General features: G+C 37.1%; 2 protein-coding genes and 1 long non-coding RNA gene across 9 annotated transcripts in view; 1 reads left to right on the forward strand and 2 right to left on the reverse strand.

Annotated features, from left to right (window-relative positions):
- The window catches only part of MYO3B (myosin IIIB), a 210,700-nt gene extending 210,292 nt beyond the window's left edge, over positions 1–408 (reverse strand). The window contains exon 1 of one of the 2 annotated variants that reach the window (XM_064660901.1): positions 291–408. The gene's annotated coding sequence lies outside the window, so the exon portion shown is untranslated. Of the gene's footprint in view, positions 1–270 lie in introns of both variants that reach the window. The other variant, XM_064660902.1, reaches the window with a different exon arrangement.
- On the forward strand, positions 37–10,496 carry LOC135417193 (uncharacterized). Its single transcript, XR_010431957.1, has 2 exons — positions 37–1,203; positions 2,268–10,496. It is a non-coding gene; the product is annotated as an uncharacterized LOC135417193 (long non-coding RNA).
- The window catches only part of UBR3 (ubiquitin protein ligase E3 component n-recognin 3), a 102,417-nt gene continuing 95,293 nt past the window's right edge, over positions 9,426–16,549 (reverse strand). For all 6 annotated transcript variants that reach the window (XM_064660898.1, XM_064660897.1, XM_064660896.1 and 3 more), the window contains 4 exons: positions 16,029–16,205; positions 14,211–14,420; positions 12,527–12,666; positions 9,426–11,905 (listed from right to left, as the gene is read on the reverse strand). In XM_064660898.1, coding sequence (XP_064516968.1) covers positions 11,788–11,905; positions 12,527–12,666; positions 14,211–14,420; positions 16,029–16,205 — 645 coding nt within the window. In that variant the 3' untranslated portion in view covers positions 9,426–11,787. The remainder of the gene's footprint in view (positions 11,906–12,526; positions 12,667–14,210; positions 14,421–16,028; positions 16,206–16,549) is intronic.

Here is a 16,549-nt window from a genome sequence, read left to right on the forward strand (position 1 = left end):
AGGACCCACCTCAGCGGGGCAGAGGCCGCCTCCCCTCCCCGCCGCAATCCCCGGGGCTGAGAGCAGACTCCGCTGGGGCTACGGCAAGCTCCCGGCGCCAGCGACAAGCCCTGCCAGCACCGACTCCCTCAGAGCGGTGACAAGCCCTGCCCGGCTCTGAGCGCCAGACGGCTGCAAGGCAAATGGCGAGCGCCATTTCGAAGCCCCTACGGTTTTGAGGCGCGACCCCCATCCCACCCGGCGGCGGGCCGGGTCCGCAGGGCCAGAGACCTGGCGGCAGCTGAGCACACCTCAGAGACAGTGTTCTCTCTGTCTCCGCACAGCTGAGGAGCTGGGACCCCGGCCGCTCGCCCCCCCCACCCCGGGCCGAGCGCTGAGGCGGCGGCGGCGGCCCCTGCTGTGCCGGGGCGGCGCTCGGTCCCGTGAGGCGGCGCGCGCCGGTCCCTCAGAGCGGGCGCGGCCCGGCGGCTCCGGGCGAGGTGCCCGGGGCAGGGCCGGGGGCGTTCGGAAAAGGTCGGTTAAGACCGTGAAAGAGTAATGTTCAATGAGCTTTTACAGAGATAAAACCAATGCGTAGATGTGCATAGCTAGCAGCATCACTGGGACTAAACGCCTCAGTCGCCTCTGTGCATTCAGTTCGTTGTGGAGAACAGTAAATTGCGAGCGCAGCTCCACCTGTGCTCTGAGAAAGGGGTCCCGGTGAAGGAAATTATTTTATAAAGCACTTCTTCCCCCTTTGGGTGTGAATGGGGAGGAGATGTCCCAGCTCTGGACTTCTCCTTTGTACCCATTAGTCTTTATTTGAGCTTGGTTATAACCATTTTTCAGATTGGTTGTGGTTGCCTGATGAGAAGAAACTCAGGTAGCTATTTCTCTTAGACACTTTTCTTTGTTTACAAAAAAATCTTAGTAAAAGGGGAGGCTGTTCCTTTGCTCAATATGCCCACGCTTTTTAACTTGTGAGCACATCACAGGGGCTCTTTCTTACTCAGTTTTCTGTAGCAATCTCGCTGCGTTTTTCCAGCTCATCAGGACCCCCCTCTGCTTTTCCATGGAGGTTGTAACTGTACCCATCTCATACAATCTGTTACAAAGAGAGCAACTGCTGTATTTATCAGCTTAGCGAGGGTGACTCACTCCACAGCATCCAGTACCACTTCAAATATGAAAGCATTGGTTCTTATCTATATTTAACAGTAGTCTGTAAGTAATCCTTATAATTAAATTTTTTTTTTTATCCATAGATCTTTTTGTAATTATTTAAGATGCAAACTTTAAAGACTGAGGAGCAATGGCATTTTCTCTGCAAAACTCAGCACCACCTTTACCTTTTGATCTATCAGTGTTAAGTTTCTAACAGTGAATTGTTATCATTATGACCAAAGTACAGTAATTTATTTTACCTTTCTCTTGATTAGTGAACTCTGTGCTTTGTAATCCTATGGGCACACTTTTTTTCCCTACCATCCACATTAAATTATATCAAGATAATCCTTTATCAAAACTGAAAATAACTGATGTCAAACCTTGGTTCAGATGGTCAGCAGGAAATGTAAATCCTAAGCATTTTCTCAGAATTTAGCCCATGACAGCATTAGAATTTGAGGTGATACAACAGTCTCCAGAAGTTTTGCTGTGCAGTGCTCCATTTCACACTACTGTTTTGTTGAATTTTTGTACACTGGAGTATACAAAGTCTTTGTCATAAGCCATTATTTTCTCTTGTTGTCTGCAATTGTAAAATCACAGAATCACAGAATATTCTAAGTTGGAAGGGACCCATAAGTATCATCGAGTCGAACTCTTAAGTGAATGGCCCTATAGTACACAGGATTATATAAACACTTTAACAACAAATTCAAACATAGACAGCAAATAATAATATAGACATACATCACCATTAACAGGCTTGTCTAACAGGGTTGTGCATAAGGTTCTAAAGCATCAATACTTTTTTTTTTTATGAAGTTATGTAAGAAGCACCTAGATTCAAGCAAACATAACATCTACATGTAGTATTCTGCATGTATTTCTCAGGATACCCAAGAATTCTTTGATATTCAGAATCTAGAAGCTCTGTGTATTCCCAGATTTCTCACAGATTCTTATGTTGGTCTTTGAACCACTGGAATTTCCTCAGTTATCACTAAATTATTTTGGCTCGGGAGTTCTGTTACAAAACCTCATATTTTAATCTGCTTTATTTATCTCCCTGTACCTACTTGTTTTGCTCTGATGCTGACGGTTTATTTCCCCCTTTTCACTAGGTCCTTGCAGTCCATCTAGAATTGCTTTTCCAGACCCTGCCAGCCTGTTCAACATACCTTGTTTACAGTCAGGGTACAGTCACAATGGGTAACGAAACTGTTGGAGCTACACAAGTGGTATGGTTATAGACTTCATATCCCACACTGGATTTCCAAACACACAACAGTCTTCCATGGTGCAGCAATTTTCATTGCAGTGGCTTTGTAAGTACAACTGAAACTCACAACTTGCCAGTAGAGTCATCCCTGGATTGCAGAAATACCATAATGGGGAATTTGAAAAGGCAGCCTATTTATTGCAATTTAAGATTAAAAAAAACCCCAACACTACCCAAACACAACCCAACCCCCCTTAGCTTAACTTCTCAATTTCAGCAGGAATAAATACCAAAGCACATAATCCTTTCATTTTTGTAATGTTATAAAGGTTAATGTTACTGTTTGCGGTCATGGGAAGTGTTGTCCATCCTAAACTACAATTTACATGAACATTGCTTATTCTGAAGCCAAACCAAAACAAGCTATATTTAAGTACAGCTATTACTTTTTATCGTTGCTTGCAAAACTCAGGTAGAAAAAACAATTCTTAATTGTTGTAGTGCTTCTGATTACATGTGCAGTAATGACAGACCCATTATACAATGGCTGCACTAATGCAAGCCATTCCTACTCTTAGAATGCATTTGAAAATTAAATAATTTGTAATTTTTATGGCCATGGTAGATGCCAGAAGGTGAAAAGCTATTATTAAATGACATGTTATAAAATGCTATAGCCTCAAGAATTGAATGGAAACAAAATATTTCATAGGCAGTAAATAGTCTACAGTATTTAACTGATGAGCTCATCCAAAGTGTATTCCGTGAAAGCGTTCAGTGGCTGAACATTAAGTAGGTTTTTTGGGGAATCTGCTCCTGTTTAAATTGTCATACAATACTGACTTATAGAGAAACATGTAACAACAAGTTATAAATAGAGGGATTTTATTCTTAAAACACATTATAAAGTAACCTACTCTATCTGTAATTAAAAGTTGAGATGCACTGTCTTACCCTGATTTGAAATCTTAAAATCTCTTTATTTAAATGGATATACACAAACATTCACTACAGTAAATTCCTTTAAAAGTTAGGAGGACTTCATGCTTTTAAAATACCTGTTCATCCTGTGTGCATTCTTCTTTGTCCGGAGATGGACTGATGATTACAAGAATGCATGATTGCATTAAGCTGCACACATCATAAACACGGGTGAATCAGAATTTAATGTAATAATACTAAACAGGTTTGCTGGAAGGGAAAAAACAGTTGCTGGAGAATTTAAGGACACTGCTGAAATGCATACTACTTTTGTGAAAATCTTCAGGCAGTTTTGAATTTATCTATATTTGTATGCAAATATAGATACAGCACTGTGAACTCTAAGTATCCAAGTTATGGTGTATTGTTTCATATTGTCTTGTGCTACCAGGTCACATAGGTGCTGCTCTGGTTTTCCTTTCTTAGCTTTTAAATAAATGCAAATGCACCTTATTTAAGGGTTGCCACCATCTTGAATGAAACAGACTGTGTGTAAGGGGTTTGGTAGCCAAGGTCTTATTGCAGTTAGGTTTTTAGACTGACATCTGAAATGACAGCTTCTAGCTTTAATGTTTCTGTGCATACAAACACCATTGCTCTAGCTGAGACATCTAGTTTTCTTCTCTTGCACTAGTAGAAAAATCCTGAATACAAAACTACCGCATTACCTGAATACTGAGGACAGCAAGGGTAAAGCAACTGAGGAGTTTTACAGCATGGATAGAACAAAAAACAGCAAAGGGGACTGAAAAGGAGAGAACACTTGCATTCAAAAATTGTTCAGCAATGAAGGAAATTAAATACCAGCAATGTTAACATAAGAGTGGGTTCCACTGCCTCTAAAATCAAAGGAAGCAATGAGAAGAATATTGGAGCTTTATGCATATATTCGAAGATGATTTAAAGAAGAAGCCAGCAGCTGCAGAGTACTCAGATAAGGACTAGAGAAGTTCAGCAAAACTGTGTAGGTAGCAGGGCAGCATTAAAGAATAATTACACTACTGCTGGGAAAGAGCAGAGAAGCAGTGCAACAATATAACAGTGCTAGCCAAGACTAAAGTGCAAGGTACATAACCACAGTCCAGCCCTTACAAATCATAAGCACAAACTGCAGACCTCAGGCAGACGCCTGGAAACAGAAGGGGGGAGATAGAATGCCTGATGTAGCGATAGCACTGAAATGTAAATAGCATTGCTGAACCACAGGGAGTTGGAATTATATTGGATTCATTCCCAGCTCCAAACTCCAGAGGAAAGGTGACTCAAAGGACTTAAAAGCCAACAACAAAAATACACACAGAAGAGCCTACGCATTGTATACTCTAGATACTAATTCCAAGAGAAAGAGCCACACAGAGTCTAGCAAGTGATGTGCACCAGTTAGTGGTACCTTGTGTACAGCTCTTCCATAACACAAGTCTGGTTACCCATATATCATCAACTTACTCTTTATTCTGCAGAGCTGGAGTGTGATGCTCCCTAGAGTAATCCTTACTCTTGCTTTGTACATCCCATAGCTAATTATTATTTTAAAATTATTATTATCACAGAATATTCTGAGTTGGAAGGGACCCACAAAGATCATAGAGTCCAACTCTTAGCTCTGTGTGGAACATCCCTAAGAATCACACCATGTGCCTGTTATTATGTTTAAACCTATGCATTTATCTGAACCACTGAATGGCCTGTAACACTCAAATGCTAGGTCTGAGTAAGTATGTAGGACATAATGATAAGTTTGGAAGATGAACTTATCCAAAGAACCAAAGTGCCTTCTCCTTACCTCTTCCCAGATACAACCTTCCCCCCCCCCATAGTGCAGAAAATTAAAAGCTGTAGAAGGAAACAGTAAAATGAGATGATATTTCATATTAAGGATATCTTATGCAAATTCCCTATAATTATGCTGTATACAATTCTAATAAACAGCAATGCTGGCTAGGATGATTCTATTTTATTATTTGCTGTTTTTCTTCCTACATGTAATGAGTTCCCTTAGTGTTCAAAATCCATCTTTCCTGCCACACACTTACAAGGGTAAATCACTTGAGTGGGCTATTTATTGTTGCTAAGGGAACCACCTTGTTGGTATTCACACACGTTAACATGTCTTTTGACATGTTTCTGAGGACAAGATGCAACACAGCTCTGCAGCATTGAGTGAAAAAAATGTATTGCCGCATTCTTGGAAATATCCTCCCACGGAAGAGCAGCGTTACTCAGTACCTTAGCTTCAGACTGCTTTGGATTTCTTACTTGTTTCTTTAGACAGATAAAAATTGTAAAATTATATGCAATAATCTGATTAATGGTTCCTAATTTTGCCCAGAATTAAACCAGAAAGAATACCAGTCTGTGAAATAAGTGTTGCTAAAATAGCACCCTTCTAATTTTTTTAAAATACTCTTTTCCTTGTATAAGGAAAATTTTCTGTATGAAATCTTGCTATTATTTAACTAAAAATACCCAATCCAAGTAGAGGTAAAGTGGAAGTAGGAGCCATTTCTGAGTAACCAGGTTATTTGAAGGTTATTTGAATTACATCTGCTGGAAAGTATCAGTTGTACAAATACTGCACTAGACTCACGAAAGGCAATAAGCCTCTTTAATGCTTAGAAAGTATTTGTTTCTTGAGAAAGCAGCTTCTGGCAGGACAAAAAAAGATGATGTAGAGATACTGAGGAGGGATTATTATGTCCAGAGTCACAGCTGACTATGAGAAACAACCCTATTTAAATTTCCTGTTGATTTTGATTACTGCCAACATATCTGTGTGACAAGGGACATTTGAGGTTAAAGGAAGCAAAGTCTGAAAACATGCAGAAAGCATGAAAAGGACTCTATCTCGCTTAAGTCTTGTGTGCACATATATATTTCTTTGATGATGAAGATCCTACTACCTGGATTTGCTCTAACACCAGTTGATCTAACATTAGAGCAGCACTTAAGATTTACTTACTGATCCAAACATGAGGTGTTCCCTGTCTTAAAGGAGCTTACAAAAGTTGAGACAAAACCAACAGGATAAAGCAGACAGCTAGAGAACCTAAATGAAACAATTATTAACATTTCCTTCAGCTGCCCTGAAAAGCTTAGTTTAACAAAACCTGCATGTCTCGTTTACATGAGCAGTTCTCACCAAATACCTCGTTGCAGAGCTGAGATTAAAACAGCAGCTCCACACTAAACTCTCTCGAGAACAACAGAAAATTGTCCTAGAACACAGACAGTATCTCTTAAGGTCTGTGGAGATACTTTGAAAAAACGCAAAGTTAGTTTTAAGTTTTCAAATTATGCGTAACAAATCTAAAATGACCAGCAATACAGAGCAAGAAAGCAGCCACAGTCTCTACAAACTAGTTTTCAAGCTGTACCCCCTGGCTATCTCTGCATGAAGTACTCTGAGAAAATGCAATCTTATTTGAAAAGTATTGCTGTACAGTTGCAGAGGACTCTCCAGCTGGTTTAGGCTTCTTTTGTTGTGCAATACTAGAGAAACAAAGTAGTTGCATATACAACATGGAGACAACGAAGGCATGAAAGAAGAGAGCTCCAGCTTTTCAAAGAAACAGAAAGAAAATAACACTTCTCACAGCAAACAGACTTAGTGGCTTCAACAGCCAGGTGCAACGGATATTCCCTGTCAACTAAAAAACAGGCAAAGGCTCATTATCTGCTTTAGGTATTTGCCAGTACTGAACAAGTAATGCCCGAGAACATGTTGTTCTGATTTGGCAAATGCTTCAGTTCCGTTCTACATTAAAATGGGACCCATACACATTTGGTCACCAGATTTAAGGCCATAGTATAGAGACAGTAAATATTTTAACAACAGTTTTTCTAAGTGTTGGGCATGGAGATTACTTGTTTTTTTCCAGTTCTAATCTCTGAAAGGTATTTTGCCTTTTTTTTTTTGTTCAAACATTAAAAATAAAAAAAATCCAACCATGAGGAATAAGCTCAGCATAACTGATTTCAATCAAAATTCTTAAAAAATTCAGTAGTAACAAGCCATCCTATGATGGGAAATGTATTAAATAACAAGTAATGTAAGCAATTCCAGTAGCTCAATTAACACAGACATTATGGGCAGCATAAGAAATTGCCTGATGGAATTTGATTTCACAGGAAAAGTTTTCTTCCAGAGAAGTCCTGCTCCATGACAGCAGGTAATGGAAGAAGGAAAAAGAAACCCATTAGCTGCAGTTCTTCAAACATTGTTTCCATACTCAGTGGAAATGGAAAGGTTAGGCATCCATGTGGTACATACAAGGGATAAAGACAAAAGGAATAATAAGTTGTTTATTGGGTAGTAAATCATTCAGTGATGTGAGGGGTTTCCACAGAACCAGCTCCCAATTTTCACAAATTCAGACCAGCCTGCTCTACATCAAGTGACAGAATTACAGGAAATGGCTTTGCACATAATGGTACTTTAAGAAAAGCTCATTTTGAGACATTTTAACTGGAACTCAGAGCTAAATTTAAAATGTTTTTCAAAAGAGTGGGATTTTTTCCCCATATTTTCCTGTACCATGCAAAAGCATACATCGTGAAAGACATGTTTTAGGGTAGTAAGGGTAGCCTTTTGAAACTACCATTTATTTAACAAGATTAACTTTTGCTTTCTCAGTAGTATTTCAAAGAATTGCAATATTTAAAGCATATGGCATTAAATCTCCTGAATTGTTAGTGGTAGGAAAGTACAAATGATACAGTGAATAATAGAAAAAGTTAAAACTTATCAATTAAAAGGACTTTTAATTTGGTAAAATACTCTGGCCCATCTCTACAGCTAAGAATTCATGAAGTGTTTGACTTCACAGAGAATATGCTTTTCCTGCTTAAGGACATCAATTTGCAGCAACTGATAACCTCACACAACCGAGAAAGATGACAAGTGCAGTGAAAGGACATTGCAGGAGGAGAAGAGGCTGGGGAAGTCACAAGGCTGAAATTGCAGGAGCTGGAACTCTTCTCAGAGTAAGAGAATTTGCAGGGAAACAACTGTGCATCTGAGAAAACACATGAGTAGGGACTTCAGGCACTGTGAATGCCCTCCCAAAAGGACATTCATGCAGCGTGGCCTTCAGCCCAGCAGTGTGGATCTCACTGACTGCAGTGAGCAATCTCACTCAAACAACACAAACTGTCACACAGAGACAGCCTCCTCTCATTAAGTGCACTTCCTCATATCCTGATAATTCACAGCAGTCAACCTCCACATACTGGGTCAGCTCATTCCTGTAGGTTTCTTACTCTGCAAACAGCATAATTTCATTCTTATCCATGCTAATGCTCAGGCAGGCTTCATTTATCACTACCCCCACCTCTGAGAAAAGAAAGCAAATAGCAGGACTGCAGAATCTGGGTTAGATGAAAATTAGATCTAAATCTTATGAAGATCAGCACAAAACTCAGCCTCCTCTGGCAACTATACACACAACAGAAACTGATCTCATGGGACTCTGAAGAACATTTGTTGGATACTGCAGGAAAATATCCCGTTTTAAAAGAAAAAATGTAATTTCCTTGTGAAATACTGTGAGTTATGCAAGATTCCTATTGCAGGGATGATGAAAATATTCACTGACAATTTCAGGCCACCACTGATGGTGACAGATGCTGTTATCCATAGGTCAAGATCAAAAAGAAAACTGTTTCACCAAATTTCTCAAAGGTCAAAAGAAAAGGAAAAATTTAATACATAAATATGTACATTCATCAAAGAAATAGTTATTCCAGAAACAGATTTGACAGAAAAGATCAAGCACAGTTATCCCAGAAGTACAGTTTCTCAACTCAACATTTTAACTTCAGCATTTTGCAGCAGCAATGCTGTAATAGCCGGCACAACTTTAAGTGCTATACCTACGACTAAAATAATCCAAATTACTAATACAAAGTACATGACTGTGTGTAAGTAACAAATTAAAACACATACCAGGTTTACTCTCTATGCAAAGTATTTTGCATGCATAAGCTTTCAATATTTAAATAATTGCCTGGCTATTGGGTGGAATTCAATGTCATTTTGGATGACTGAGGTAGAGAGAAAAAAAATTCATGAACACACAGATTGACAGTAGACTTTTATTAACATATCTTACAATGCCGATTACTGTATTCCTAGTTTTATAATCTTCTGATGTGTTATCAAGGTTGATTTAGATTCTACAGTAATGTACTGTACTTAAATGATCATTCATACAGGATATCACACCAGAATATTTGAGTAATACACGCACACACCACTCTAGTTTGGACCTGTTATTTTTCAAGGTTAGCTTAACAAAGTAGGATTAAAAAAGTTATGGGGGAAATAAAAATTCTTGTTTAGCAGCATGCAAGGATATTCAAGTACAATTTTTCAACCAAGTAATTTTTTGTTGTTGTTGTTGTTTTTAAATCGACTGGTGACTAATTCACCAGTACTATAATAAACACTATGAAATACCCAGATGTTAAAGTTAAGGCTAATAGTTTTACTTCACATCCATATGCACAACCAGAGAACATTCCATTTTAAATAAAACACAGTAATCAAATTTCGGACACATTATCTCTTGTATATATAGCATTGGAGCTTCAAACTACAGATGTACTCAAGTTCAGGAGCCCTGTAATAATGTTATGCTGGCAATGTAAAGAATCTTTTTGCTCTTTAACCACATTTACAAAATGGCCTGATATTCATAATGAGCAATGCAAAAATATCACAGGCAGAACTTATAATACAGTATCAAAAAAGTACTATTTTGGAAAAGACAGCCATTTAGTCGGTGAAACAGAGTAATTCTAATCTTACAGGAAATACTGTAATACTTTTGAAATATATATATATTTATATGTATGTATAAAAACCAGCATCCTTTATTGTAGGGTTTTCGAATTGCAGGTATTCAGAAAAACTCATTGTATTTACTTACTTTTCCTTCAGTCTGTTCTTGATTGCTATACAGTAATTTTATTTCCCCTATACACTTTTCACTAGATAATGACTTCCACTGGGGAACTCTTTTCTTTGTGGTTTTATCATAAGATGTTTTTATTTTACACATATAAATTTTATTTTACACTCAAGCTATGAAAGTCAAAACTACCAGGAACTGCTTGGTAGTACTGTATGAAATAGCCAACGAATGTCCAACACTTGTGAAAAACATTAGTAGCAATATATTACATACCAGTATTTTAACTACAGTCTTTCCTACCTACTTACACTGTGGGGTTTAGCCCAGTCATGCCTGTTCTCATGAATTTCTTAGTCCTCTAAGCATAAACTCTTTTGGCATTCATCCAGTGAGGCTGCACATGCATTGGTTGTTCATCCAGGCTACTACCTCTGTTGATTTTTCTCTTTATTTATTTTTCCTTTTTTAGGAAACCAAGCAGAAAGAACAGTGATTACTTTCAACAAATACAATATAGAGGAACCTCCTGAAATGACAGCAAAGGTACACAATTATGATTCACTTTCAGAATAGCCTGCACATTCCCAATCCAATCATTCTGAAACATACATCTGGTTTGGAATGACAGGAGGCTTATGGTTGTTATGCTTATAACTGGGATCTGCTATGTTGGGCACCATACAAATTCTCTATATACAGCAATTTCTGTATGTTATGTTTCTGTATGTTATCACTAAAAGTTTATTCAATTTATATGAAAAAAAATCTCCTTTCTGAAAAAAAAAAAAAAGACGACAGAATGTGTGTTCTGGATTAGATTAAGAGCAATAAGAAACCTAATGTACAGCTATTTCATTTATTCATGGAGAAAAAAAGTTATGAATTTCCTGAGAATGCATACATTTTCAGTAATGCCTGAAATATTTCAATAGACCTCTTCTAAGTGAAATTCTCTTTAAAATTCAGCTTTCATACCAATTGTTACCATGCAGTCTCACAATCGTTTTACAGACCTGTCTAATTACAAATGCGTATCAAGCAAAAACCTGAAGCCAACACAAAAAAGGCGAAGAAATTTTATCCAACATATTTAGTAAATGTAGTAGACATATACACAGTTTCAGCAAAAATTGCTAAAAACTCAACTCCATGCAGAGAAAAATAAAAACCTGACAGCTACCCCTGGAGCCTCTAAATAACTCTAAGTAAAATTTGTGCTTCTTAACAATAATGGGCTTTAAAAAAACACAAGCAAAATGGACTACTGAGTGCAATCAGATTGCTCACACCATTTTGAGGATTTAATTTCAATTATTATATCATTCTTTAGTAGCAACAACAGCTCGTTTTGCAAAGATTTCACATGTTGACAAAGTTCCATTTCCCTTTTATGCCCATACCCCACTTCACCCCGTGCCAAAGAGCCAAACTCCCATTCGGTTAAAGCTATTGTCAGTCACGATGCATTCATTCATGGTAACAGCAGTGATATGGTGTGTAGATGATGATGATGATGATGATGATGATTTACAAGCCATTATAATGTGGCCCCCATCTTTTATTGATATGATCAAAAGTATGAGACACCCACTGCTGCTCAAGCACTTTGTATCTTTCCTTGCATATGTAGAGGGGTTTACCACGCCTGGAGAGGGGAAAAAAATCAAAAAAGAAGAAAACAAATGGTTAATATACCAAATAAATAGAAATATGCTTCATTATATAATCAACAAATGGTATTCATAAAACTTTTTTCACAGGGTAAGCGTGCATTTTTATTTGTGAGGGGCTTTCAGTTTTGCTTTTAATAGGATAACTGCTGGGACTTCTCTTCCTCACACTGGATAGCAGAATCCAGAAACCATCACTTGTTTTCTTGGCCATGAGTATTTTGAAAGTTATGCTCCTTCCCAACACTGGAGTCCAACTGCATTGTTTGATTAAAGGCCAAACAACACCTTTAGAAGATAAGTGTTTCCCAGTGCAAGACTCAATTGACTGTCATTGGGAATGGCAACACAGGAATCTGTCTATTGGGTGCAGGCGTGTGTAACTCAAAGATCACGATTACACCACCTTTAGGCCAAAAAAACTCCCAAAAGCCCAAAGGAAAAAAAGTCAGTCCAACTTTCAGTAAATGGGGATTTTCCATTCTTCCACACAAGGAAGGTAGAGATCTATTATTATCTGTTACTGCATGTCACATGATGAAGTTGATCTACACAGCGGCGGCAACAATGAAACACACTTGTAATGAAAACATTACCTAAGATCTCTGTCTTCTTCACCATGTGCATCTAGATAAACAGAACCCCAAAGGCAAAAACGATGGCCTCTTATGATGATGATAACAGATGCGTTAATCAAAAGAAATATTCCTGTCCCAGCTCCACAGTTTTGAGAATGCTGTAACATTACGGGTGTAGAAAGGCAGAAGTGAAAAGATTCTGTTAGTGTCTGTGAACTTTATAACAGAAAGAATTTAAAAAATAGAACTTAGTTTTGCTTTGAATAACATGCACACATTATTTACTAAGAACTAATTTGGTAACTGATGGTCTGCCCCAAAATCTCCCTCCAAACCAGAATTCAGTGTCTTGTGCTGCTGTAACAACACCTGTATGCAAAAGCCATTCCCTACTCAAAAAGGGAGGATATTTGTTATCATGTAAAAATGAATTACAAAAATAAGCAAAAATAGTCTCTACAATATTTCCAATTTGTTGTTGTACAGAAAATTATATAGGATTACCAAATATTTTCCACAGATGGCAAGAATAGGAGAAAGTATTCAGAAAAACTTAATATTACCTCTTTTACAACAGTCTGTATTGTTAAACGTTTGCTTTCTCTATCCATGCTGACAGATCTAGTCTATGTCTCTAAAAATCTAGTACCAAGTTTTAATAATTCTTGCTTTTTTCAATATGTCTTTCATCTCTATGAAAGATCTATGCTCACCAATTCATTTTAGCAATTAAAAAATGCCCTCTTCCTATATGGTTTTATTACAATTAGGAGGTATAATACAATCAACTATAACAAAAATTAATTAATGATATAGATTTTTTTATAGCGTTCTGTTTTCATTAAACTTGACACCTTAAATATAACTGTAAATTCTATTTTAAATTTTGCCCACTCCTCCTTCTCCTACAATATTAGCATTATGAGAGAGAAACGTGAGTTCAAACAATCTTGAAATGGTCCAAGATTCCTTTGAAATTTCTTTGATTTGATTTTATGCCCTATTTGTGAATATCTCTAACAAATTCCTCTCAGTTCTGTAAAGGCCATGAAGTTTGTCTTCCTCTAACTATTCTATGGAATAAAGAGAAGAGCTGTCAAAGCAAACCTTTATTGTAGTCAGAAAAACAACACTAGATGTTGTCCAACTCAGGCTCCTCAAGAACTTATATATATGCTAACTAGAAAACTTTGCTGCTAAAAAAGTTGAAAACCTTAAAACAACACTTATTTATTTATAGTCTGTAGATCACTAGTAGGTGGTCAGGTGTATCAGAAAGTACTCAATCCAATCACACATTGATATTCTATGTATGCAGAAAGCAAGGAAACAAAACACAGGAAAATTAAGATAATATATGAACAATCAGAATGTAAACAAATTTCAACTGGCTATGAATCAAAACCATGTGTCAACATAACACACAATGGCTTTGCAAGACTTTTATAAAAAGGTTAAATAGGTTGCTATGCAAGTAAATTGTTCTTCAGAATCCAGTCTCTGTCTATCCATCAGAAATAAGCACTAAACTGTATCACTGGGGGTTAGACTAGTTGACCTTCAAAGATCCCTTCCAACCCAAATGATTCTATGATTATATAAACACATTTTGAAAAGAAAACCATCCAAATTGAGCAATGGAATTAAAAACTATTAATGAGTGGGACAATCAATTATAAAATTTGAATTAACTCTCTCTTACCAGTACACATTCACAGTAACTCTGTTGTTTGCAACACAGTCCTTTCAAGCATACAAAAGTACCACAAACTAGACAAACAGCAGGATCTTTAGGAACCTTGGTACAAACAGAACAAGTCTTTCTGTGATAATACTGAAAAATAGTATTATAATTCTCAGGCAACTGAAGGAGGCGTGGCAAGTCCCATTTAGGCTCCTGAATAAGCAAAGCCTACAAATAAAATAAGAATATATCAGTTATGTGCATTTGTTTCAGCATTTGTATTTCTAAGAAAAGAAAATACCAAAGAAAAGAAGCATGCAGTTTAAAAATTCTCATTTTTTTTGCATTTCACAAATTTAGAAGTCAAATATCACCTTGCAATAGTCACCTGCTCCTGGCTGATCACCCTGCCCAACTGCAGTCACAGTTCATCCTTTGTAACAGGTGCAAAATGGGCACAAGCCTTTTCCCAAGGATGTTTTCTATAAATGTGACACCTTTTAAATGCAAAAATTTTCACAGCTAAAACAAGAGGACTAAGAGTGATCGACAGGGAAGACTCTCACTCCCTACACTGTTAGCTTAGTAATATCAACGTGCTGCTTCAAAACCCTGACCTGGAATATAAAACCTGTTTCCCACATAAAATTTAGACTTAAACTTGCAAAAACAGAACTGAAGTTAGGGTCTGTAAATGATATCTGAAGACATCTGCCTGTTTTTCAAAACTGTGTTGCACACAGATTTTGAGACCATTAAGAACATAACCAAAACTCACAAGTTCTGATAAGACAGGCACTACCTAAATACTGCTTTGAAAGCCTAACTCTTCTCATTTGCTCTTATAAACAATGTCCATTTTATATTGGGTTTTTTTTGTTTGTTGTGATTTTTTTTAAACAGTAATGTGTTTTCCTTCAACATAGTCATTTTTACTGAGTTTGTAATTGACGGGCACAGCAGTCAGATGGGATCTTTTCCGCAAGGTGCAAAATTTTTTTGAAGAGTGTATGACCTTGAAACCTAACTTGCAAAAAAGAAAATAAAAAGAAATACTGTATTTGTACCTGGTTCCTTTTCAATCATGGAAAGAATGGTATCAGTTTCACTGTAATCTATCTCAAACGTCTATCAGATTGGCAGCAACTGTATTTTGAGATTAATCTGAGTATTCAAATTTTCACAGGTGCAGATCATGTTGCAGAGTAAAGAATGCATCTGGCTTGCCTCTGACACCATAAACTTATGAGAGGGGGACTTGAATTGTTGAGATGAAACTTTGTTATAAAAAAAAATGCACTCATGTCAAAACATTTCTATTTCAAAACTGATTATTCCAGTTGCACTAATTCAAATCTTGGTATTTTTTCTTTACCCTTCAGAGAAAATGTATCATCTTTTATCAGTCAACTATTAAAAAGCTTTTATCCTTTTCATCTTTTTCAGTATTGCAACTGAAATGCAATATCGATAATGAAAAAATATTGATAATGTCTAACAGGCAAGAAAAACTTCTGATATGTATTTTCTTAAAAGACAAAGTTTCTACTACATGTTCTTGAGTGGCTACAGGTGCAGAAGACATTTAGTATCATCTAGGGATAGCATTCCAATTTTCTGTGTCCAGCAATCATATCAAAACCAGATAGGTTTTCTTCTTCCTATTTTTAACCAATTGAACCCATATCCACTAATAATTCTCATTACAATTTCTCTCTCACAAGTTATATTCTCAGATCCTTATCCAAAACAACAGTACATGTGCATAATGAATCAAGCAATAAATAGCTGCTTCCACATTGAGGCTATTTTGGAAGAAGTAATTTTGCTACATACCTTTACTTGATCTGGATGTCTATCAGCAAATGAAGCCAATTCTGAGCACCACTGTGATATCATGTCAAATGCTGGCACTGGCCAATCGAGACAAGAGGCACTGGTGAACTGGTGAGCTGACTGAAAAGATGGTAACAGACCCAGGCAGCTTGCAAGAACTGTGAATTCTTCCTCTTCCTTTTTAGTATGAAATCAGAGAAGTTTAGATTAATACCTACAGTCCGAATTTTTAAACAGTTTATTAAAAATATATCTATTTCAAGAAAAAAGTAAAGATATTCTAGTACTAAGATGCTAATACTCATGTTCAGAGACATAGGAAGGTTCAGGTTTTCCTGGATCACCACAAACTGAACTCTTGAAACACAAGAAAAATGGTCAGCAAAAAACCCCAAACCAAACCAAACCTCCCTCCCCCCCAAAAAAAAACCCTAAACCAAAACCCCCACAAAACCACAAATCCAAACCCCACAAATAAAACAAGAAAGCCCCAGTCTCCACAATAATTTTTTTCCTGTTCA

The sequence above is a fragment of the Pseudopipra pipra genome, chromosome 7, assembly GCF_036250125.1.
Source record: "Pseudopipra pipra isolate bDixPip1 chromosome 7, bDixPip1.hap1, whole genome shotgun sequence".
Classification (NCBI taxonomy): domain Eukaryota; kingdom Metazoa; phylum Chordata; class Aves; order Passeriformes; family Pipridae; genus Pseudopipra; species Pseudopipra pipra.